Source organism: Periophthalmus magnuspinnatus, chromosome 23, assembly GCF_009829125.3.
Source record: "Periophthalmus magnuspinnatus isolate fPerMag1 chromosome 23, fPerMag1.2.pri, whole genome shotgun sequence".
In the NCBI taxonomy this organism is placed as follows: domain Eukaryota; kingdom Metazoa; phylum Chordata; class Actinopteri; order Gobiiformes; family Gobiidae; genus Periophthalmus; species Periophthalmus magnuspinnatus.
In genome coordinates, this window is record NC_047148.1 from 20,646,945 (window position 1) to 20,673,662 (window position 26,718).

At 41.4% G+C, this 26,718-nt stretch overlaps 2 protein-coding genes across 2 annotated transcripts in view; one reads left to right on the forward strand and one right to left on the reverse strand.

Annotated features, from left to right (window-relative positions):
- LOC117391989 (potassium/sodium hyperpolarization-activated cyclic nucleotide-gated channel 1) overlaps positions 1-11,198 on the forward strand; it is a 48,296-nt gene extending 37,098 nt beyond the window's left edge. The window contains exons 5-8 of the mRNA XM_033989953.2: positions 2,396-2,542; positions 4,366-4,606; positions 5,569-5,733; positions 8,956-11,198. Of these exons, the coding sequence (XP_033845844.1) occupies positions 2,396-2,542; positions 4,366-4,606; positions 5,569-5,733; positions 8,956-10,088 (1,686 nt within the window). The 3' untranslated portion in view covers positions 10,089-11,198. The remainder of the gene's footprint in view (positions 1-2,395; positions 2,543-4,365; positions 4,607-5,568; positions 5,734-8,955) is intronic.
- Positions 11,199-15,708: 4,510 nt separating this feature from the next.
- Positions 15,709-16,179, reverse strand: LOC117392075 (keratin-associated protein 4-3-like). Its single transcript, XM_033990056.1, has one exon. It carries the CDS (start codon positions 16,177-16,179, stop codon positions 15,709-15,711), a length of 471 nt encoding a protein of 156 aa, XP_033845947.1.
- Between the last annotated feature and the right edge of the window lie 10,539 nt (positions 16,180-26,718).

The following is a 26,718-nucleotide window of genomic DNA, read 5'->3' on the forward strand; positions in this document are numbered from 1 at the left end:
GTACATCTTTACCAGGCACAGCTGGCAGTGGCGCGGACGGGGCGAGGGGGGCGGGGCATCCGGCTGCAGGGGGTCCCGGTTATCTAAGGGTGGAACATGAGAAGAACACGATGTAACGGAGAGCCGCCTATTCATCGTACATTGTAATTACGAGAGTCAAGGTCTGCAAAAACACCTGCGGTAGTGTCAGTTCACATAACTTCACGAAATTCTTGCTGTTGTTGACGCCCGATATGTTTATTTTACAGCAGTTTCTTGAACAAAATGGCTTTGCTCTGGTGTAAAAAGAATGGAGAGAGCTTGTCCAGTCAAAAATCCCTGTAAACTGATTATTATATATTATATTTTTTCCCAGAGCGATCGTCCTTTATTGATGACCTGTCCTTTGAGCATGTGTTCACGCAACAACATGGCGTAAATCTGCCGTTGTGGAGTCATTTCGTGCTGCCTGCCAAGCTCGTCATAAATCCCTCTGAAGGTTTGGTCGGGGTTAACGTCAGGTGACAGAGAAGGTCACTGCTCATGACTGATTTTTACACTGGACGCTCATTATTAAAGTCACGGCTGGGAGTTAATCTATTCACCATATTTGATTTTTTTCGTCAGATCTGATTGTTATTCTTTTGACGTATTTCTTGCGGCGTAAAAAAAGCTATTGATGTTGTTCGTCCTAGCGTAACAACCGAACCAAACAGCTGCTTTTTTAAATAGTCAAAAGTCCTCAAAATGGCCTTTTATAACTTCACCGCCTGTCTCTTTAAAATATTATAAATTCAAACGTGCCATCTCCTGGTTCAGACTAACCTTGACCTCTGTAGATGTCTTGGATCCTCTGCTTGAGACGCTGCCCAACTGCTCAAAATAAATCAATTTCCCGCAAACAAAACCTCTCCTCTTATCACCTTTCTGCAGCCAGCAGGGGGAATCAATGATAGAGCCATTGTGATTCCCGATTCTCCCTCTCTCTGACAATTTCCATTTAGCGAGCCGAAGAGCCGTCCTCCGGGCCCGGGCCTGCAGCTGCACTGGATACTGCTCATTACTAAAGGCTCTGCCCGACTCGGTTCCTTCCAGGTGTATGACCAGGTGTCGGCTTAGAGAAAGAAAGAAAGAACGAAAGAAAGAGAGAGCGGCAATTGATCAAACCAGATGAGCGTAGCGTCTTTAGCCTTCATGAATCAGCGCTTGTTTTCTGATAAATACAAGGTTTGACCAAATTCATCAAAAAAACATTAAAAAAAACAAAAATAAAATCAGAATTCAGTGATGTTGGATCCTTACATGTAGTATTTAGTATTTTATTTAATTTTATTCGGTCATTACATTCAAAATCAAACATTATTCAACTTTTATAAGGTTGTACACAGGGCCACATCAACAAAATGGTTGCTCTCAAAGGGCCAGATTTAACTTTAAAACAGTATAAATGTAACGTAAACTACTTTCTAATCTTGTTAATGAACCGTTTCTATATTTATTACTTATCCAAGTTACAAATATTGCGTATAAATTTGCATAGATATGAAAAAATGGCTGTGTAACTGTGTATTTCCTGATAAACTGATATTTTAAGACAGTCATAGCTTTTAATTTGCCTTGTCGCGGCCGCATAAAATGACGAGGCGGGCCGCATATGGCACACGGGCCTTGAGTTTGACACTGCGCTGTAGGGCATCATTTTGTACGCATTCCCTCTTCAAAGTAAATTGTATTATTCAACAACAACGGGTCACGGGTAAATGTAATATGCAGTGGAAATGTACGTGTGTGTGAATGAATCAGGAAAAAAGACGCTGAGGTTAGAACTTCAAACGCCAAAGTCCTGCAGATACGACCGCGTTTTACCTTTACATGTCTGTGTTTAAAAAGCAAATGAATGTTTACGTAACGCTCCTGTCAGGCCGCCGTTTGACTCATTTTAGATAACAAAAAAAAAACTGAACAGCAGATTTCATATTTAATTCTGCCAAGTTTGTGAATCACTGTAAACAAGCCATAAAAATCCTCCTTCCTCCAACGTCTCACTCCATTTCGCTTGTGGTCATTGCTGTTGTATGTTGTGATTCATATCAGATCATGACTCGTTTTTCCTATTGGACGATGCGCGTTGGCTCCGTGAGATAATCTGCGCTGCTACCTTGGTCTGACATAGCCCAGGGCCTGTACTTGTTCCTACTTTCCTTCACCACCTGCCTTCTGCATACCAACACACACAACCGGGGCAGGCCACAGTGCAGTTCGCTCGCTTTGTCCTCAGCCGTGGCACAAACAGGCCATGAATGCATTATACACTCTTTCCTATTTCCTACTGTGCTAAAAGCTATTTCAAACAGGCCTGTCACATCTGCACGTTTCTCTAATTTGATGCTATATGTTCTGTCTGTTTTCTCTGCAGTACAAACAAGTGGAGCAATACATGTCCTTCCACAAGCTTCCAGCAGACATGCGGCAGAAAATCCACGACTATTACGAGCACCGGTACCAAGGGAAGATTTTTGACGAGGAGAACATCTTGAGTGAGCTCAATGACCCGCTCAAAGAAGTAAGGCTTTCAACCCCGCCTTCTAATTGAAACTCATTTTATTGTTATGGAAAAAAGGGATATTGTGTGGTGCTTTTGTGGAGTGTAAAGTACTGGGAGTGTTTCAGAAATGACATTTTTTAACCTCCTGAGACCTGAGCTCTTGCAGGACTTTATTTGCAAAAACTATTAAGTGGTTGAACACATATATTGTAAAAAGCAAAATGACAATAACAATAAAAAAATAATAATAAAACAAATAAAAATACAAAACTATAAAATCAAATAAAAATAAATAAATAAAATAAGATAAATAAATTAAAATACAATAAAAAAAATAATAAAACTAATAAAAACACAAAAATATAAAATCAAATAAAAATAAATAAATAAAATAAAATTAATTAATTAAAATAAAATAAAAACATAAATAAAAAAACAATTAAAAAAATCTAATCAAATAAATAATAATAATTTTAAAAAATCAAATCAAATAAAAATAAATACAAAATAAAAATAAATATTCTAAACTCCTAGAAATATTCAAAATTTAACATGTTCTTGTTGCTGTTAAAATTTATTTATGTATGTAAAAATTTGCACTGTGGCCTAAACAACCCAAAATGTGTTGTCCACAGATGAGGACACCAGGTCTCAGGAGGTTAACACAGGGACCCGAGTTTTAAGTGATTGAGCTATTGTTGAGTGTAGACCTTTTTGTTCATTAATATTTCATTCATTAATTTCTTCTTCTTCCCGTTTCTACTTTTGACAAACCGGTTGAAATCGTCATGTAACAAACTAAAAGCGAAACAGCTGCCATATTATCGCACGAGGTCAAGGACAAAAGTGGCTAAATGTACGCATGGATAAACCCAACATCTGGCTGAGTTGTTCTGACCAATCTGTTCTTAATTCATACATAATACAAAAAACTCTACAAACATATTTACAAAGCCGTTGGAATGAAACAGAAAATAAAGTTGCTTGTGTAGGGAGTTGTGACAAAAGCATTAGTTACCATTTTGACTCAGTTGACCTCTCGGTTTAAGCAGATTAACTTGCATTACATTAATAATTACGTATATGAAAGCAGGAGGAGCGCTGGCAGAGGCAGACAGGCGCAGTAATCATGAGCATTCCTCACACAGCCCCATTAAGTCAGACTGCAGAGTGGAAACGCTGAGGTGGGATGCTGCCGCCGCTGCTCGAGACGTTCACGGGTTCGCAGGGTATTTTCGGATGACTTACAACACGCACACTGACTGCGCCCGGTTTTAGTTCAGACTTCACAGCACGCAAAGCTAGAATGTGCCTCGTGTTGTGTGAATAAGAACATGGCCAGAGAACAGACAAACATGACGGAGAACAAAAAAAAACATCTGGTTTCCTTTGCAATCTGTTCAAAATTTTTTAAAATTACGTTCAAGCTGGAAAAATAACATTGTTTTCGCATTAGGAAATTTGAGAAAGATCATGCTGCAAGAATGGCCTCCACTGGAAATCTTATTAAAGACATAGATCTCTGCAGTGAGCTGACACAAAAAGTGAAAGTATGTCTTAAAAGAGTGCTCACAGTAGTCATTTTTTACCTTTTAAACATGTTTTTTACACACAACATAGACATGATGCATGACTTTATTGCCGAGGATAAGCTAAACTTGATGTAGCTACGTTTTGTGCGGCTCCGTCTGTGTTGTTGTTGTTGTTGTTGTTGTTGTGTTTTTGGACTTTCCCAGTGGCGGGTCAACACATCCTTCTTATGCACGGTGACTAAATGGGTCTCACTCACGAACAAAGTCTAATGTAATTATAATTCTGAATTTCTTTGTGTCTTCCACCAGGAAATTGTCAACTTCAACTGCCGTAAGCTGGTTGCCACCATGCCGCTGTTTGCCAACGCTGACCCCAACTTTGTGACCGCGATGCTGAGCAAATTGAAGTTTGAAGTGTTTCAGCCCAATGACTACATCATAAGGGAAGGAACAGTGGGTAAGAAGATGTATTTTATTCAACACGGAGTGGCCAGCGTCATCACCAAGTTCAACAAAGAGATGAAGCTGACAGACGGCTCTTATTTTGGAGGTAAAATAAACACAATGCACCATCCTGCACTGTTCTAATGTCTTTACACTAATGATGTGACTCCAGCCTGTGGTTAAGAGCCGGCTGCTGCTTGGAGTTTGGTTGTTGTCAGTGTAGATTCTCATTATCGGGGCTGGACTTTAGTCAGCTCCGGTGATTATATAAGCTATCACCTGGTAGTTGGGGTAGGCCAAGGCTTAGAACAGGCATCCCGGAGGAAGCGTAGAGGTCCCTCCCCCACCCAGGAAGACATGAAGGCATGCATCAACTCCCTCCATACTGTACAGTGCGTTCCACTTACTCTCCTGGCACAAAGCCAAGATACAGGCTGTGCACGGTCTACGTCATATAGATGCTATTAAAGAAACATCATAATGAGGATTTTTTTTTCTAAAACCTATTACAGGGTATCCTTCCTGCAAAAGAGAGTTGCCAAATTAATATGATTTTATCCTGTGAAACTGAAGGTTAAGACTTTCAAAGTTGTTTGTTGCTTGTTGGAAATGAGCAGAGCAGCTGTGGCCATGACCTCTGTTTATATCTTTTGATTATTTATAAGAACATTTTATGTGCAAATGCGACGTTATGGGCAGTAATTGTGAACTCTCTACTTGGTCCTGAGGTCTGCAGTGATCGTGACATTGAAACTGACACGTGTCACACAGCATCAAGAGAGCTGCCATTTCAAACATGCTCACAATATTTAGTTCATACTTAAATAGTTTAGACTACAATTATTCTGACACTTTCTATATACACTCCACATACTCCATAGTATAATGCAAAGCTGAAATGTCTCTGATGGATACTCTCATGTATCAGAAGTGGCAGCGCTCTCATTTGAGACCATAATGCATCTGCATCACAATGTGCATGTCATTTCTGGTTATTGCGTTTATTTCTCCATGGTTCTTAATCATGAAGTTTAATCACATCTTCCCTTGTTAATCCTCGTCTTACAGAGATCTGTCTGCTGACCAAGGGCAGGCGCACAGCCAGTGTGCGTGCAGACACTTACTGCCGTCTCTTCTCCCTGTCTGTGGACCACTTCAATGAGGTGCTGGAGGAGTACCCCATGATGAGAAGGGCATTTGAGACTGTTGCCATTGACCGACTGGACAGAATCGGTAAGACCACCCCCCCATCTCTCTCCTCACTGTCCGATGTGTCAGATATCCTGCCTGTTGTTCTGCTTTTCTGTTTGTCCTTATCAATATTTGTTTGCATTCATTCTTTACACAAGCATTGTGTCTGTCATTGTGTGCTGCATGACCTGTATGCAACTCATTATTTGTCTTGTAGCCTCAGTTTGTTGAAACCAGTATTAATCCTTCTAAAGAACCAAAGTCGAGTTTTTGTGGTTGGATTAACTGGAAGGCAGTGCATGTTCCCGTCCGGGAGGGAGTCAGGTCGCCCCCCTGTTGGTTTGGTGTTGACCCCCCACTGGATGCCAGCGAGTGGTTAGAAGCTAATCTAACATGCATGTTTGTCGGCCTTCTTCCACTCATCTGCAATCCTGGGTATGAGCAGCACCCCATTTCGGGCAACTTAGAAGGTCAAAGATGTCAGAGTGGTTTCAAGCACACCACTAACGTCTGTCATCTGCAATGGCCATCACACACAACAAAGTTTCAAAATAATAAAAAGAATAATAAAAAGTTCCATTTGTTAAAAGGGGCACATGTATTTAGCACTAAAAGGGCAATAATTATTAACATCCCCAAATCTTTTTTTATGAGATTACTCCAGTCTTTTATTTTTGGTTATGTAGTACCTCAGACCTCACATGACACGAGTGCCACTCTCGAGAAAAGCCCTCACAGTGTAAAATATGTCAATATCATTTCATTGCTGGATAAATAAGTGTGAAATTGAGTTACTCCTGTTACACAGAGCAACTCAAAGGCACTGGTCACGTGATCAATCCAGTTATGACGTAATGATGAGACTGATTAGGACCAGAAACAAGATTTTGAGTAAGAAAGTTAATTATACTTTGCAGTTTGTTTGTAAAATGATGAAGACGCCTGTGACAATGGGCCAGTGTAATTTAGTGAAGGATCTTTATTCGTCAGTACTTATATCTATATTTATCTATATCTAAGAAAAATCTGTTTATTTGTTGTGGTTGTTTTGCCATGGTTTTATTTTCGTAGTAGTTTGCCTTTGCTTTGCACCATCGTGTCAAGTCACCAGTTTGCTGTTTTAAGCTATAGCTGAGCCAGTAGCTTATTATAAAGGTTCCACTGCTTCTCTAAACGCACTCTTTAACCATAAGTACACCCCCTAATATAGAGCATTGTACTAAGTATATACAAGTATCTAACATTACCATACATTTGTTTTCTTTGTACCTTTTCATTAATGCCCTTGAACAGAAACATATGCCCTTTTTGAGACTAATTTTTCTGGGGTATTTGTCTCATACAAGGGAAAAGACTTTGTCATGATCAGTGCTGGTTGTATCGTTTCTATTTATGGAAATGCATTTGGTTACATGCTTGTCTTGCAATAAACTAAAAGAAAAAAACGTAACCATGCTTTGAAGCAAATGACATATTGCACATTTGACACTATCTTTTATCTATCTAAAAATTATTTGACCAGGAGTCCGTCTTGAGACGAGCACATCTCGTTTTCAAGAGTGTCCTGGCCGACGAGTAGGCATCAGGTAAACACTTTATTCCAATTCTAGTGTTCCAATGGGGCAAAGTGACCTACAGCTAAATGGATCTGGTCTCAAATTCATCCAGAGTCTTACGCACAATGTGATTTTAACTGTTTAACTGCTGCATCAGTGACACATAACTTCAACCACCCATACAAGACAATCAAGGAAACAAAGGCTTCATTTTGTTTTGTCTCACTGACGTCCCAGAATAATCATACTGATTATTTACACACACAACCAGAGGATTTTACTCTTTTGTTCAAAGTGCATTCACAAAGTAAAGCATTTTTAGATCTTTTATGAATGTAACACCACAACTGTTTTTCAAGTCATTTTTGTTTATGTATTTATTTGTGTTTCCACCACTCAAGAACATTTGTTTCTGATTGTCTGTTTCCAAAAAATATTATTATTTTATCACGATACTTAAGCACAATTGTTGTTTACTCTTTTTATATTAAAGATAAACAATAACTAATTTAGTTTTAGATCAATGAAATGTGATAAAAGGCTCAATATTTTTGTTTTCTCTCAGGAATACTATTTAATTCTACTAAAACTACTACTAAAACTACTACTACCTACTAAAAAACAAAAAAAGAAAAAGAAAAACCTTCATTGAGAGCACTGATGGGGGAAAATCTATGTTTGAAATGTTTCTAATTCTCTATAAGAACCTACCTAACAAGTAGTGCTAGTGATGATTATAAAATTAAAAAGTCTCAACAAGTCTACTATGCATTTCCAATCTACAGAGTTTAACCCCGTCGCCTTCAAAAATGCAATGAAAGCGTACCTGTAAGTGGAGTCTGGTTTGTGATGATAGATCCCTTTAGTCCCTGTAGAAATGACTGTCAACTGAAGTGAAAAAATATATCCAAATCGTGAGTCACCATTTGAAAGTTCTAGATTATAAAGTCATACAGTTAATAAAAGGTAAGGCCAGAAGAAATCCTCGAGTTTGAAGGACAGGTGGATTCAATAATCGACTGCAGCTGAAGCTCTAGTGCACTCGGGCTCTGCAGTCTGTCGATACTCTGCAGTGAACAGTACTGACGTAGCCTTAGCATGAGGTTTACAACCATTTTACACAAAAAAAACACTTTACAAGGGGCTCATTCTTTGGCCTTAACCTGGTAGTAAAACATGATTGGGATTTGTTCTTGTTCTTCTGTGCTAAAATAATCATAAAGCGACAATAATAAGGGTGCTCTTCCAGTAAATGGTGTTTGAGGCTAGATGTGTGACTTCTTTTGGCTGTTTTCTCCCTCGAGTTTAGACTTTGCAGATTAATATTGTTGGTGTCTAGTGGTGTGACGTTTGTCCACCTCATTTGTATTCCTGTGTTCCACTGTCTACATCTGCACCTGCATAGAGTTTACTCTCACAGGTCACATGTCTGTGTCCTTAGTGTTCCTCACCTGTTAGTCTTCATGTCCATAGACATTTCCACTGAATGTCCTACAACTTCAGTAATCTTAGTGAATATAAGATCCAGCTTGTAAGGTCTAAAAAACTGAATTACCACAGTCATTTGAAGCGTTTTCATTAGAGCCTCTGAGGCTTTTGAGCAGAATCCACCAGACAAACGTACAAGCTGAATCTTTGTACTACTGTCAGTATTTAATCTGGTGCTGCCACAGATGTTTGTGTTGACCCTGTCTGACTGCGTCTCCAGGGAAGAAGAACTCCTTGCTGCTGCAGAAGTTCCAGAAGGATCTGAACGCCGGCGTGTTCAACACCCAGGAGAACGAGATCTTGAAGCAGATCATTCGTCAGGACAGGGAGATGGTGATGATGGTGGACCGCAAGCAGTCAGTTACCGGGATGAACTCAACTCCAATGTCAGGAAACTCCATCATTAACTCACCAGCTCAACCGCCATACTCCACTGCCTTCGGCACCAGTCAGCTCCAGCAGTCCTCAGTACCTCTGACCTATAGTGCTTCAGCTATCGCCAATGCCTCCGCCGGCCGTATCCTGCCTGTGGCTGCGGCCGCCGCGGCCGCCGCTGCGCAGGGCATTTTCCCTGCTCCCAGTATTTCCCAGGGCAACCTGAACTCCTCCTCCATCAACCCCCAGACCCCACTGCAGACTCCCCTGCAGCAGTCGGGCTCCATCATGTCGCCCTGCTCCTTCACCGCTGCCATGTGCAGTCCTCCTGTACAGACCCCCCTCGCCGGTCGGAGCTTCCAGTACAGCTCTCCCACTGCCTCCCAACTGTCCCTCATCCAGCAACCTAGTCAGCCTGCGCCTTCACTCCCCCCCCAGCCCCAGCTCCCCCAGCAGCCCATAGTGTCCAGTGCAGCGGGCACCTCTGCAGCCCAGCCCCCTCCTCCACCACAGCAGCAGCAGGCCCCCTCCCCTCAGAGAGGCGACATCCATAAGAGCACACAGGCTCTTCAGTCGGGCAGCTTGAGTCGGGACCTTCGACACTTATCGGCGTCCCAACCGTCACTGCCACACGATACATCCCTGGGGCCCAGGGCGCACCCTGCTTCAGGAGACTCTCTGGCCTCCATAGTGCCACCCACAGCGGCCGCAGCCATCCAGGGAATGAGTCTGCAGGGCATCCGCAGCACCATGCCCCAGCGGGTCAGCCTGTTCCGGCAGATGTCGTCCGGAGCCTTGCCTCCGGTTCGCTCGTCACCTGCTGCTGCAGCTGCTGCAGCGGCGGCGGCGGCGGCGGCCGCCCCCACCCCTCCCACATCCGCCGCCCCACACAGGGAGTCTCCTGGATCTAGAAGAGATTCTGTTCTTAGCAGTACAGAGATTGAGCAGGACAAAATGCGCTTTGCATCAAATTTATGATCTTTTTTATTTTTTGAACTATATTTAATTCATTTTTAATGATGGAGATCAAACAAAAGAGATAAATACACTGAACTTTACATTTTTGTTTCTCTCCAGCGCTCTTACAATAACCTCATAGAAACATGTACATACACTGTATTATATTTTAGACAGATTGTCTCCCTAAACTTAAGAATGTATATTATACAAATACACTTCTTTTCTTTATCGCCATAAACATGAAGTACGAGTGTGTGAGTCTGAGAGTGTGTGTGTGTGTGTGAGCAAAATAAATCTACAATAAACTGTATGGCAACAGCAGTTGAAGCTGTATTATAAACATGAGTCTTCCTTTCAAACTAATATACACAATGTATGTTTTTCATTTGCTTTCATTATGGCTTTTCTGGTTGTTGTTTTTAGTAGATGCATTGTGGATTTGGGGTAAATGTTTTTTTTTTTACCATTTAGGATGAGGAATAGTTTCTTCTCCTCTTAAGCAGCTTTAGACACCACTGTGGAAGATCACATGCAAGAAAATAATGGGACAAATGATTGAATGACAAAGCACACGCTGCTTGAAGAACTTCTGGTGAAATGTCCAGTCCACATGAATACTGTACATGTAAGTGTTTTGTTTCCCATCAATGGAAATATAGTCTGCAGAGCCTCTATATTCCACAACGGCTCACGTTCAAACCATGATAGTGTTATGGGCCCAAAGGGAATAGATAATACAAATGCTGCTTTCTTTGTTTATTTTTGAAGAGAATCAAGTGTGGAGACACATAAGGATGGATGCTATTGTTTTGTATTTCTGATTTCCAATGGCTGAGATGTTGCTTAAAAAATCTGTATATTTATAATATTTATAAAGTAAAGATTACCACCATTATGCAATAGACTGTGACATAAAGATACCTATATGTGTGTAAATAGTTTTGTAGATCTACTGTAGTATTTACAGATACTGTGTGGTGCATTCTCTATCATAACAATGTCTTACTTCTATCAGCAGTCTGGTTATCATTGCATCATACGTGACAGAAATGACAAAACACTCAAAAACGTGATCAACAAACCTTCACGCAACCACTGGCACTTTGTGTTTGATGCTGTTTCTTTTTCTGTTCACTTCAGTGTTGATGTTTGGTATATTTATTAGAACATGTTTAGCTTTAAAATCCGACATATCAAAGTCCAGCCACTATGTAAATTCTACTTTTTCTGCATTTATGATCTAATCCGCTGCCTTTGTTCAGTGCTCGCTGCGTTAAGGTTTGTTGCATCGAATTCCATAACGTGCACTTAGCCGCTTAAAACAGGTCTGAAAAAACACATTTGAATAGGAAAAAAGTGCTGTGACGCATCGCACCAAGTTCAGGCAACCAAACGGAAATCCGCTTTTCACTTTTGGTCTGAGTAAACGTCCTTTTAAGCGGCTAAGTCACGATACAAAAAGAATAAGTGTTCAGATTTTGTCAATGGTGTAACGGTCCAGTCACCCCAGCACTGTCCTGAGAGCATGCTCTGTCACAGACTTAAAAGATGTTGACGATAAATGTAATGTTAGATTCTGTTGTTCATTGTCTGCCTATAGGTGTTATCTGTGTGTGAAACAGGAGCATTGACTTTTCACAAGGACGTTCTTAAGTATTTGTGCCTAAACTATAGCCATGTTCCATTCTTTTTATGAGTGCAATCTGCAGTGTGAATGGGAAGGCACTTCTGCACACAAGTACGCATTCGTTCTTACTATACTCTGTGTGTTCTGTGTCTCTGTGTTGTAGACTGGAAATGAGGACGCAGTGATGATGGCCAAATATCTCAGTTCATCTAACAATATAACCACGCTAAGTTCTAGGGGCAAGTTTTTTTTTCCTTGCATTCTCACTCTCAAGCTATATGTACAGTTAAAAGTGCAATCTCTGCCGTAGTACCGCGTTCACTGAGTCATTGTATAAAGTTGCAGCACTTTTCTATCTTTCTTTGTAGCTAGCCACCGGTGTTTGGAGTTATTTTGATGCGTGGAAGGAAACTGGCCAAAGCAAAACATTCTGAGTCTTGTTTCGAATTGCACTTTCTGATTTAATAACTAAATGTTGCAATTAGGTTAGATGTTGAAGGGAGCAATATCCACAGGAGCGGGCATCGACCCGGTCCTGTACAAAGTTCTAAATGAGGGCGAAGATGTTCTATTTACAACGGAGAGCGCTTAATCATGAATATGCCATAGTGTATAGGAACTAGTACACAGAGAGATGGATATCAGCACTGTTGGTTTGTGCTGTTTTTGATACTTGCCTTCAGAGGGAGAGCTTCCCAACTATGTGCTTTTTTTTCACTGTACCAATCACTAACATACTGGAACGGGCATTATTAGTGACGTACAACACAAACTATCGAGCTTACATATGAAGCAGTAGAGACTCTTGACAAACCAGCACGCACATTTGTATATTTCTTTGTCTGTTCTGTATCTGAGCGGAGGAAACAAGTGATGCAAATAGACTGGGATGAATGCCCACACTGGATTTTGAAGACCACTGGTTTCATATGTTTACTGATGACGCGCGGTGGGGAGGGGGCGTGGCCTCTGTACTCACTCACATTCATTGTTTAGCAGCTCATTCATGTATACAATGCTTAGAAAACACAAACTATCAGTTGGTTACTTGATACAGATGAAAGATGGGTAAATGTAAACTTTCTTACAACAATATGCAGACAAACAGTGTTTGTCAAAAAATCCTTTTTTTGATTTTTGTTTATTTTTGTTTGTAAATAATAAACCTTTAAAATATAGAAAATAAAGGACATATTGTCATTTAAATATGTGTGTAGTGCTTTTTAAAAGGTTTTACTGAGATCTGGGTTCATTTATTCACCACATTAAGTTCTGCAAACTCTTTTCATATCCTTTCAAACCCTGAGCTGGTGAGTGGTCTGCAGGCTGGGCTCAGTGTGTAATTGAAACAGAGGCAGGGCACAGCTCGTATTGCAGGTGGTTTGAGATTACCTCCACAGTCAAGGGTCAGAGTCGGGTGAGACACGCTCCACATGTTGTGAACACATGTTATCAGCAGCACACCGGCCTCATTATATGGCTAACGTTCATGTAATGATATACAAAGTGGATGAGAGATGGGATCTGGCCAAACGTGTGTCAAACTTGGCTCAGCAGAGCCTCACACTGAGCTCAGGCTTGATTAAGTCACACACGAGAAATACAAAGCAAATCCATTCATCCTCCATTAGGATGGAAAAACTGCTGCTTAATTATAGAGAAAGCTTTACCTAATGGCATGAGTGAATACACTTTCACCACGCTTAAACAATGGGATCAGATATTAGCTTCAGTAAAAACTCAACCAGACGAACAGCAAAGATTCTCCAAATGTAAACACAGTTGTATAATTATGAGCAGGACAACAAGAAGAAGAATAGTCCAAAGAAAAGGGCTACACACACACACGTTACATATAACATCCTACACGCTACTTATAACATGCTACACAGTTTTACCGTTGATGTTTGGAGGGTTAAGTACCTGGGTCAACAGGACGTTGTTGTGTAACCTTCATTCTGCTGTTTGTTTCAGAATAGTGTTATCCTATGGATTATATTAGTTTGGGATTACATAGTGAAGCCTATTGAGGTCACCCAGTGTAAGTGAAGTCCAATTCCACCAAAGGGACCTCTATTTTTAATACGACTTGTGCATTTTTCACATACAGTTATTGAAAACCGCAGATTAACATATAATACAAATCTGTTTACGCCTCGTCTGTCCTCCCAGTGCTCGTTGCCTTTTACTTTACCAAGGACAGTGCAATATCAACCTTCCCCATGAATAACTTGAAGGAGAAAGCTTTACTGCATCTCTGATTGGTGATTCATCAAACAGGAGTCGTAGAATGCTTTTTAGACATATTACCTTGTCCTTTGCCATGTTCACCACTGACAAAGCTGTGTTACGTGTCCCTTCGTGCGCTGATGACACAGTGTTCTGGCCTGCAGGGTAAAAGAGGGGACACTCATTTAAATGCACAATATGTAATGCTGCTGCTTTGTCTCGGTCTCCGTCTGGACAGCCTCTTTGTGCGCACGACAGGCACACACAAATACACACAAATACACACATACCTTTGCATTTTGGGACAATGGGACATGGCGAGGTAGGACTTAAAACAGGGAACGTCTAAATTCACCACAGGAAATCAAAATGTTCTCTCTTGAGCGCTGCTGTCTGAGTCCATCCATTTATATTTATTTACGATGAAGAGAAATATTAGATCAACTCAAGGCAGAACAATTTAATAACAGATCTGTGCCTTTTCTCATTAACTTATAAGCCTTTAACTTGATTTATAAACCCTTATATCTCTCACAAATCCCAATAACTCATGAAAAATAATGATGTGTTCTTTGATTATGGCTCTTGGCTATTAGTTGTGTTATTTTTTTCTTCGTTTTTTTTAATTTAAAGAAAAAAGGAACATTACGCTGTACATACATATTAATAATTCAATAAGTACAAATTATAGTTTGATGTATATACTTCCATTTCCGTGTCCCGTGTAAGTACAATGAGACGCCTGCGGCCCCTTCTGTCCAGTGCAGTGTTGTTATTACGTGGGCCCCAGATGTGCTCAGTGTGACTCTAAGCTCTCTGCTGCTCCTGGCCTTCACACCACGTTTAACCTCACGTACGACTGTGGGACATCGCCGTGACTTGAGCTCAGAGGTCACGTACCTCCCGTTAGCAGGTAGCACACACCTTCCCCCTCTCGGTAATTGGTGTTGTGTGGGTTTCGTAGACAAAAGTGGAGCTTTATACGAGCTTGAGGTTTAGATAAAATAAGAAATATATGTGTGCGTACAAGAAGGCTGTGTATAAATCATGCACTTAACATATAAATAGCATATAAAATGTAAATAAATGTTTTTTTATCTGTGACTTTGGAAGGTTTTATAAGCCATACGTCCCAAATGTACTGGAAAAGGACAAAAAAACAATTGTAAAACAGCTCAGTCTAATTCAAACATAATTAAAAAACAGAAAAATGGTTCATGTTTTCACCTCTCACACCTCATGAGCGCCCCCTTGTACAAATCACTCTATTCTGTCTATTCTATCTATCAGCAGACGTGTCTTTTCCTTCGTGGAAAGCATGAATTGGCCACAATCATCAGTGAGGATTATTATCGTCTGTTGTTCTTCCATCGCCCATAGAATCACGCTGCAGGTTCAAAGGTCATGGTCCCCTGCCTCAGAACCAGAGTTAATATTGTCATTCAAACACGAGAAGCAAACAGAACATCACAATGTGTTTAGAAATGCGGTTTGTTGACTGGAAATCCACGGCTCATGAATCAGGTCTTTCCAAACACGCCTGGATTAAAAACGATTATGACGCCGTGAGGGAAGACGACACGTTTGACTCCGTGCTACGCCAAACGTGGATGCAGTTTTCATGTTGACTCTGGAGATTCGCAGGTTGGTTTCATGACTAAGTGGAAAAAGGTTTGTTTGGGCCAGAAATGACCTTCAGTAACAGAAGTGATTCAGCAGAGAGTGAAGTACAATATGATGTCACTTTAAATCAGAGAGATGATACTGTGTGTGTGTCTTTATTCAAAACACAAACACGCGTGTTACAGGCAGGTGGACAGACAGGTATGGGACAGGCAGGCAGACAGGTAGAAGGCAGGCAAGTAGACAGACAGAGAGACAGGTAGGGGACAGGCAAGAAGACAGACAGGTAGAAGGCAGGTAGAAGACAGGCAGGTACGGGACAGCCAGGCAGGTGGACAGACAGGTAGAAGACCGGCAGGCAGACAGGTAGAAGGCAGGCAAGTAGACAGACAGGCAAGAAGACAGACAGGTAGAAGGCAGGTAGACAGACTGGTACGGGACAGCTAGGCAGGTGGACAGACAGGTAGAAGACCGGTAGGTAGGTGGACAGACAGGTAGGAAACAGGTAGACAGACAGACAGGTAGGGGACAGGCAGGCAGGTGGACAGACAGATGGACAGACCGATAGAAGACCGGCAGGTAGGTGGACAGACAGGTAGGGGACAGGCAGGTACGGGACAGAGAAGGCATGTGGACAGATAGGTAGAAGACAGGCAGACAGACAGGTAGGGGAAGGGTAAGCCTGCGGAAACACAGATAGAAGACCGGCAGGTAGGTGAACAGACAGATGGACAGACCGATAGAAAACGCTGAAAAAAATGCACTTGTCTTGTGGAGCCAAATGCATCAACAAACTGGAGAAGAATCATCAACAAACTGGAGAGGACTGGGTGAAAATTCAGGCTTCTTAAACTGCAGGTAATGAGGGAACTTCATCCAGGTGTGTCCTCAGTCAGATCAGATAAACCGACGCCCATGTGGGAGGAGACACAGACAACACAGAAAGGGGCGGGGAGGATCCTGACAATTCCAATATTACTTATTTGATTACAATTCAATACATTTCAATATTATTATTTGAATTTGTTGTGCAATAAAACAATGCATATTAGACCCCAGTAAAACTAACACTTTGATATAAATGGAAAAATACTCATTGTTGCCATTGTTGATATTCATTTCTTTGTTGTTTTATGTAACAGAGCAACATCTTGTACTATATCTCTTTTCCTGAACACAGCCCCTCCTCAGGTATCAGTCCTGTACACATGACACCATACACAGCAGTGTAACTGCACAAGAAGCACATATAATGTCTGTGTCCCACTCTCTCGCTCTCCAATATTAATCTGTCTGGCCAGGATTAATGCCCTCCCAGAAAGGGCGGTCCGTGTTATGAACAGTGACTCTGGCCTCCTCCCCTGGCCCACCTCAGGTCAAGGCCTTACGAGAGATATTGTTGACGAATGACATAAAGCTGAGATGAGCAGCCACTATGTCCAGGATTACAATCAAACGTAGTTCCAAGAAATACGGTAAGTCGCTGCTGGATAGAATACTGATAAACAACAGTGTGTGTGGATATTTTAAAACCGGTATCCTTCACAAATGTTTTCTATCACATCTCAAGCTTTAAGACGCTGTTATAAAGATGCAGCGCACACACAGTTACTCTTAAATCTAATACGTAACCATAGACGTATAAAGAAGTGGACTAACTGGGTCCAACAGGGGTGAATTTGGAGCCAGGCCAGTATCATAGCAACCAAAGAGCCAATCTGGAGCAAGGTTGTTGAAGGTAACCCCCATTTCCGCTCGCACCACTGGTTTAGTAGGGAGTGGGCACTTAGCAACGCTGTCAATCAAACCTGTTGCTAACGATAGCGGGAGTAACCTCGGGGAAAGAAGGTGCCTGATTTGTCGCTTATTATTGTTCTTATCTTGAATTACGGACACAATAACAAATTAAAAATACCAGGTAGCCATGTAGAGCGGGTTAATGCGAACATTTTAAGACCAAAATGATGACGCTGATGAGGAGGTGGCGGCTAGCAGGTTAGCTACGTCCATTTATATGACCATTTTATATAGTCTATGGCTCTATGCTCATTAAACTGCTTTACCAGTACATCAATCTGATAATATCATATAATCAGTTTTTCTGGCACTTGTTCATAAGTGGAGTCTATATCGTTTTTTGGTAATTGATTAATAGTCAGCAATTCACCACCACAAGAAAGATTGTTATGGGTAAAAGCACTACTGCATGCTGGGAAGTGGAAGCGTTTACTTGACCCTTTACATTGGGTTTCATACTTAATTTGAATCATTTATACAAAGAGCTTATCAAACCCGTTGCTCTGTGATAAACATAATCTTCAAAATGTGATTGTAGCTACTATTTAAATCGTGCCCTTTGCATGAGAATTTTAAATTTAATATCGAGAAAGGCTATAGGATTACATAATCACACGACGCATGTGAGTAATTATACAGCGAGTCAATATGAGCCGTATTTCTCATTCTCCCACAGCTGCATGTGCACATAGTGAGGAGCTCAGTGACGCACAGGGTGAACTACTGTGACATTAAAGTTATAACTGAGCGAGTTCTTTGTATGTGCCACAGTCACACGGACATAAAACATGTGTCCAACCTCATAATCACTGATGGTCATTTGTTCAGTCCATTGAACTGAGCATCTGGAGGTCAAAGTGAAGTCAAAGTTTGACCGGTCAGTCTCTGGCCAAGACTCTGTGGACATGTGACACCTAAAGCCTCCTGCTTAACAGTAAATAATCCTACCATCGTTAAATCCAGCCAGATTAAAGCAAATCCCTTATGAATTAACTTTTTGTTGTACTTTCCATACCCATTTTACCAATATTGTCATAATATTTTTTGATGATTTCATATTTATTTTTTTAAAGTATATAAGCACTTATTCCTGTATTACTGTGATCGTATAAAGAGTCTTTGCACCAATAAATCATAATTAAACATTTGAAATATGTAATTCACTGGATTGATGATGTTTGACCTGTGAGGCCTTTTAAGGTTAAGCTGTGGAATCCAACAGTCTGTTTGATGCAATAAGCTTTTATTCAATTTATCTATTTATGTATGTTCAAATAAAATCTGAAAGTGGTCTCATTCTAATAATTCTATTCTAATAATCTAATACTTCTAACTATGAATAGTGAATGGTTTTGGCATATATAATTGTTTGCTCCTGCTGCTTCTTTCTTTCCGTTGCTTTTTAAAGATTTTACTTATTCCAGTGCTGGGAAATGTGGGATTTTCTTTCACATTTTTTTTTTTTCTTTTTACATTTGTAACAAGTTATCTGACGAGCCAGCGACATGTCTGTGGGAAGAAACCAAAGAAATTCTTTCTGTGAATGCTGTCCGAAGTATCAACAAGAAATTAATGAGCTACAGGCACGGATATTTAGAACCTGAAAAAAGACTTGACTGGATGCTCCCAGTGACTTCCAGGTGTAAAAAAGTGCTACTTTCAACTTTAACCTGAGTGATACTGTGTCTTTTCCAAACTTTGTAAAGACCAAAATGCCAAGCCAACGCAGCAAGTAATAAAAGACAATGCTAATGTCATTTTTACCACTGTCACAGACGGTGAACATACAAACAGAAAACGGATTTTCATCACAATGCAAGAGCAATGAGCAGATGGGCAATCTGTGCCAAATGTCAAGGTCAGAGACAGGCTGCTGCTCGGAGATGTGAGCCACAGAGGAATTCAAACATGCTGCTATCCCAGTTACTCTTTCTGAGATCACAGAACTTCTGCCAAAAGTTAAACAGCTGATTGTGCACGTGGGCGCGGTGGATATCAGAATGGAACGGACTGAAGTCTTGAAAAGGGATTTCACTAAATTATTCAAGGAGCTTGATAAAGTGGAGGTTAAGACGTTCATCAGTGGACCTCTTCCTAACATAGAGAGAAGAACGATGAACAAATTTACCCGTTTCAGCTGAACACATGGCTGTTCAACATGTGTCACCCAGAGGACTGAACTACACTGAGAACTTGGATAACCTCCTCCACCCTCTGAGGCCCGTGCAGCAGTGAGAGAAGTATTCTTAATGTGCCAGAGACCGAGCCAATGTGTCAGCACCACCAGCAACACCACCACAACCACCTCCCCCAGAGAACGAGTCAGCAGCATCTCCACCTCCTCCAGCGATGGATTCATCACCAGCGTCACTTCCCCCAGGTGCTCGTCATTGACCTTGAACCTGCCTCTGAAAGCCCCAGCAGAGGTTTGAGACGCAGCACCACCTCCATCACCTCCCCTGCCCACAGACCAGCCCTGGATCTCCTTTGCTACATCTACTCCTTCTAGGGACTCTTCATCCCCCCCACCCACCTTCACCCATGGCCCTTGCCAACCATCTAGAAAGCCTCATCAGATCAGGAATTAAGATGGCTCCCCTCACACCTAATATAGCACGATCAAGAGTTCTGCCATCAAGTATACTGAACTCTTCCCCGTACAAAACCACACCTGTTTCACCACCAAAGGCCCTGCCAGCTCTCCTCCCTCGTCTTTCACATAAACTCCCCCCGCTCCACCCCCTCCGCCCTCACCTGTTCCCTCACCTGTGCCAACAGTTACATAGTTAACATGTCACTTCAATCTGGAACTTTCCTAAGAGCTTTGAAAACTGCGGTTATCAAGTCCTAAAGAAGAGCAGTGTTTATGCCACAGTGTTGAACAATTACTGACCGATCTCAAATCTGACGTTTTTAGGCAAAGTCCTTGAAAAAGTTGTTTATCAACAGCTTATTAACTTTCTCCAAATGAATAACTCCTTCGATGTTTTCCAGTCAGGTTTTAGACCTCACCACAGACTGAGACTGCTCTTATCAAGGAGACAAATGACGTCCGCCTGAACAATGATGCAGGCAAAGTCTCAGTCTTGATCCTGTTAGATCTGAGTGTTTCCTTTGACACTGTGGATCATGGGATCCTCTTACAGCGACTAGAGGACTGGGAGGGCATCTGTGGTACGGCACTAAACTGGTTCAAATCCTATCTAGAAAACAGGGAGTACTTTGCTGAAATGCTGAACTTTGTGGAAACTGTGTCTCAGATCAGATGACTCTGACCTGTGGGGTTCCCCAGGGGTCAGTCCTGGGACCCTTTTGTTAAATCTCTACATACTGCCAGTTGATACGCAGCAGTAAATTGTCCTACCTCAGCTGTGCAGATGACATCAGATCTATGTCCCACTGGAGCAGGAGAATATGGGCTGATGTCATGTGAGGAGGGAACATGGATAATAGATCCTTAAAACTGTGATTAAGAAACTATCCATGAGATCACTTTAGATCAATATGTGCCTGGTGATCATAGACTAACAGTCCAGAAGTATCTTGGCATAAAATACAAATAAATGCTACAACAAGCAACAGTCTAAGCCTCACTGTCAGATCCTCTCAGGTTTTAATGCAGTTTAAAACTAGACTGAAAACCCACCTCTTCTCCCTGGCATTTAATACTTGCTAGTCAGGATCTTGGTGTTTTACTGTTCTTTTCCTATGCATTATGTTAGCTGTATATTTTATTTATTTGGTATTTTATGTGAAGTACTTTGGTCATCTGAAGTTGTTTTAAATGTGTAATAAAAAGACATTTGATTTGGATTGAATGGACCAGTGGAAAACAACTTACAAGTCTGAAGTCATGGTCTTTGGCCACAGAAACAAAGAGAATGTGTCAGTAGTCACACACAAACCTTTAAATCAGGCTAGAAATCTAGGAGTAATAATGAACTCAGACTTGAACTTTAAAAGCCACATCAAATCAATAACATCTGCAGCTTTTATCCAAAAAACATTGCAAAAATCAAAGGTTTACTGTCTAAACCAGACTTAGAGAGACTTATCCTGCATTTGTCTCCAGTAGGTTAGACAACTGTAACGTCCTGCTCACTGGCCTCTCCAAACGAGCCTTAAGACAGAACAGAACATCCAGAACAGTACATCCAGAACACTGCTGCTCGGGTCAGGACTAGAACCAGGAAGAACTTCACACATGTGTCCTGTGCTCGGGTCTCTGGCTCCTGTGGCTCAGAGAATAGACTTGTTTTTGTACAAGTTTCTCCATTGTTACAGCTCTAGCCTCTAGCACCAAAGTGCACTCTGACATGTTAGTGCCATATGAACCATCTCACAGTCTCAGGACCTCAGGGACCGGCCTCCTGCTGGAGCCAACAGTCAAGACCAAACATGAAAGAATAAGAGTTTCAGTTTTATGCAGCTAAAACCTGGAACAGTCTTCCTGAAGATGTTTAAATCGGGCTCAAAATGATTGTTATTCTGCACTCTACTCTTAATGTTAATTTTATGATGCCAATTTATGTTTTGATTTGTTTTTTATTGTGACTTTAATGTCTTTTTATTCTGTAAAGCATTTTGAATCACTGCACCATGAACTGTGCAATACAAATAAACTTGCCTTGCCTTAAATGTTCCGCTGTCCTCACATAAAGGTTGCAGCCTCATCTTTCAGGGAAAAAGCACAGTGTTATTTGATAGGTTATGTGATATAGTTCTGTGTCTAATATACTCATAGGGAACACCATCATATCAGGGTGTCCTTCAAATAATGCATATTTCATCCTACATTCACTCACGACAATAACCTGCATTTTAACAGCCCCTGCCTCAGTCGACGGAGGGAATTTCTTAAGTCATACAAATTGTCAGTCAGACAGATGTCTTCTAATCCCACATAATCTGGTATTATGGTAGATATCGGACTTTAAGTAAACAATTAGTGCCAAAGTTCGAGTTATCGGCAATGTCATATACAGTACAATGCAAATACTAAAATACTTCAGGGTATAGCATAGAAAATAATTATCTTAATAGAATGATATATAAATGTATAGCGTGTGTGTTAGTCGATGTTAGCCTGGTCGTGTCCTTGCTGCTCAGAGCCTGTCCCGTAATTAAATAACGGAGCCTACAGCACATACAGGCCTACAGCACACACAGGCCTACAGCACATACAGGCCTACAGCACACACAGGCCTACAGCACATACAGGCCTACAGCACACACAGGCCTACAGCACATGACCAGGTGAAGGTCTAAATGCTGCACATTCGCTTCAACCTATTTTCAATGTCAAGCTTTGTCATATTGCACAGATTTAGTGTCATGAATATATTATGTTTGTGTTTCATGGATCACATAAGTACAAGAACAAGTAAGAGTACAAGTTATGGACAAGTTGAATTGAAAAAATATCTCCTTCCCAGACTCCTCCCAGAGACTACAACACCTTAACGATAGAAAAGCTACACCTTAATGACAGAAAGGAGATAACGAACGAGAGAAATAAACAATAAAATCAAAAACACACACATTTCCACATAGCGTTGGTTAGATCCTTTCTGTACTCGGCTTTAGAAAGTTCCCTGTGTTGTCCTGGCGTTAGAGGGAAACTATTTCGGGACGGAACATTAAGGTTGACTGAGATGTACTGCCCCAAGTTCATTTAAAAAAAGAGACAACGTGACATATACGACGACTTTAGATGACCCCGACATCGCCAAAATTACGATAAATGAGACAAATCACATTAAATATGTCTTATATTAGGATAAAAATGCATGATGTTGTTGTGTTTAGATTTCACACCAGATAAAAAATCTTATAAAAATCTGTTGTTTGGTGTTATACAGAAGTCCAAATATCCATTGTAGAACATCCTTTTGAATGGACACACAATATTTTTTTTCTAAATAATAAATAAACGCAATTTTAGCTGCAAAAACAGAAGATAAACTCATAAACTCCATTCTCTTCAGTGTCTCAAAGAGTGAAGCTAATTACATGCGCACACTACAATTGACCTGTCCATTCATGCATTTATGTTTTTATAATTCTAGTATTTTCAGTGTGGATGTATTGAGCCAGGCTTTGAGGACACACGCTGTTGGATGAGACTACCCGGAGGTGCACATTACGCTGAGGACTCTACCCCTCTCTGCGTCCTGTACATTTATCATCCTACAGCGCCATCGCAACACTTATACATTATCTCATGGCTGCTATAAATCAACTTTTGAAGGCAATTAAAACGTCTTGAAATGCAGTTTGTCTCTTCAGTCGGGCGGCACAGCTCACTATAAAGTTAAATTATCAGTATCAAAATGGGATATACAGTGAGATTTACTGAGTAGCTTTACACTATGAAGCAACAAAATGACTGTATAGATATTTTTACGTTCACATGCTCCTTACTGTACATAGACCAGGTCCCCACCACTTCACCTCTCTCCTTAATTTTTTAGCATATCACCTGAATTATTGCTGTCCTACACATGGCCCAGTGAATGATGCCATTGGAGGAGGCATTAATAAATGATAACGCAGCAGCTGCCTGAGTGTTATGTAATGAGAGCCCTCAGTATATTCTGTTTAGGGCTGCTCGAGTGTATAGAGAGTGTGGCTGCAAGAGACATTTGAACGGCCATGTGGCTGAGGTGTGAGAGAGGACCCAGCGGCCAGAACATCTTCTGTTCCACTTATGGGAGGCAAACATGAATGCTGCATTTACTGTGGTCTCGATGGGATGGTTAATGCAATATGTAAAGGCCCTAATGGTTATGGCAAAAATCTACTATAGAAGACGGTGTTAAATATATTGTTTTAAATGTAAGGGTAAAATGGTCATTCAAAAGAACTCTTTAAGGCTTCATTGTGTTAATCAAGAGTTTGGACATATATTTAACAACACAGTCACGTTTTTATCTGCTATATACTGCTGTTTTTCATTCATTAGATTGGACCAAAGCAGAATGTGCCACCTCCTGATAGTCCAGTAGCTCAGCACCTACACACCAAGTCTGACTTTGTGTTGTCATGGTCCTGGCATTTCAGAAGCATGACTAACCAATCAATGACATATCTGAAAGGAAATCAATCAAAGAGGAAGCGTGGCAACTTTCACTTTATGAGAGACAGACACATTAGAAACACAATGAGCTGATGCTATGATAACATTTAAGACAACATTATGTGGTAGTTTGTATTTGAGGTTTTGTAAAAGTATGTGTGTACTGTGTGTACTGTGTGTACTGTGTGTACTGGGTGTATTGTGTGTACTGTGTATACTGTGTGTACTGTGTGTACTGGGTGTATTGTGTGTACTGGGTGTGTGTTTGGGGAGAGACTAACAGCCTCCACAGCCTCATTCACCACATTTACAGTAACACTGTTATTGAAGAATTCAAAAATGCCTGAACATCTCGAGTAAAGCTTCTGTATTGACTTGAGCATCACTGGGTCATAAATCCACATAAACCAGGACCTGCCCGACGCTGCAGAACTCATTTAAACAGTTATGAGATAAAAATGGGCTGGACCTTATCCCTAAGCACATGAATAGTACATGTATAATAGTTCCAGCGGGGGCACGAGGGGTAAACTGCAGCACAAATAGGTCTACACTTTTGTCTCTTAACCAAAACTAGCTTGGACATACCATTATATAATAGATGTGATTTAATCTGGTTTAGATGTGTCCGACGGCACATGAGTGCACAGGACCAGAGAAGAAAACCTCGTCTCTCATGAATGACCTCAGCCAAACCGTCTGATCTGAAAACACACGTTCCTGTTTTAAATTATCACTGATCTGATCCTTTTATAGAGTGTGTATCTTTGGTTTCAGCAAAAAAGAAATATTGGCATTTTTTAGACAAGAAACACATTGTCATAACATATTCATGGTACGTGGGAGATTGGCAATTATTTGAAAAGAGTCTCTCAGACATGAGCTCATTCATTTCTCCATGAAGGCGTATCAAAATGGGAAGTGTGGAAAGAGAGAAGAGCTCATTCTGAGAGGACTCTATGTCTGGAGTCAAGCTCCAGTGAGCAGTAGATTCAGGGGAGGGGGCATAATGAACGGCAGGGAGGGGCTCAAGGACGCTCCACTGAGGGTGTTTTTATTGATCTAATATTGGGAGGACAGTCAGTGCCATAGATCCCACCAGTTTTAAACACTTCAACGTGACCACAGCTAAAAAGAACTGCTCTTAAAAACATAAAAGGCCTGTGCACCGGGGTCATCCCTGCACCAGGGTCAAAACTGCACCAGGGTCATCCCTGCACCAGGGTCAAAACTGCACCAGGGTCATCCCTGCACCAGGGTCAAAACTGCACCAGGGTCATCCCTGCACCAGGGTCAAAACTGCACCAGGGTCAAAACTGCACCAGGGTCATCCCTGCACCAGGGTCAAATCTGCACCAGGGTCATCCCTGCACCAGGGTCAAATCTGCACCAGGGTCAAAACTGCACCAGGGTCAATACTGCACCAGGGTCATCCCTGCACCAGGGTCATCCCTGCACCAGGGTCAAAACTGCACCAGGGTCAAATCTGCACCAGGGTCAAAACTGCACCAGGGTCATCCCTGCACAGAGCTTATCTCTGTGCTGTTGGTGGACATGACTTGCTCCTTCTAAACACAGACCTGACTTTCCTGGACACTGGACATTGTGGGAGAGGGGGTCTTGCACCTCCAGTGAGTCACCAGTGTGAACCTTTGTACGGCTGGTGCTGGTGAGCAAACACAGAGATGCAGTGACAACAGATGACAGCAGAAAACTGCTCCTTAACCTGCTGTCACAACACACAGGGATTTCTCCAGCTAGTGGAGCATGCCATTTGAGCCTGCTGGGCATCCACTGCTGATATTTTACACTCAAATACAAAAGAGCTGGAGAGGAACCTTACATCATCTGTTTCACCTCTTTAAATACAGGCAAAAATAGAATTAATAGTATGTAACAATTTGCAACTAATAATAAAATAGTGACCTTGAAAAAATCTCTAAAAACATATTAGGATTTAATTCTTCTAAAATGGGACTGGACACTATGAGAGTTGAGCAGGTGCAGATGTGTTTGATGCAGGATGTGAACATCTCCAGTGAGTTCAGACTGTGGCTCCTCTTCAGTCTGGGCATGTGCAGAGCTCCACTGCAGTGCTGCACAGAGGAGGGACAGAGTCAGGACAGTGAGCGGCTCAGAGGCTGGTGCTGTGGTCTGTGCACGACTCATGTTTATAATGACACTTAAAGAGGCTCCACAGAGCAGTGAGTAAACCAGCGCTCTCAAGTTGAAGTGATTATCACAGGCCTCACCTGTGCTCATTTACTCTGTTTTGTTTCTGCTGTCAACTCAAA

Bases quoted from the DNA above. Each gene is read 5' to 3' on its own strand.
- LOC117392075 (XM_033990056.1), bottom strand. From the start codon at position 16,179: ATGCCTTCTCTGTCCCGTACCTGCCTGTCCCCTACCTGTCTGTCCACC.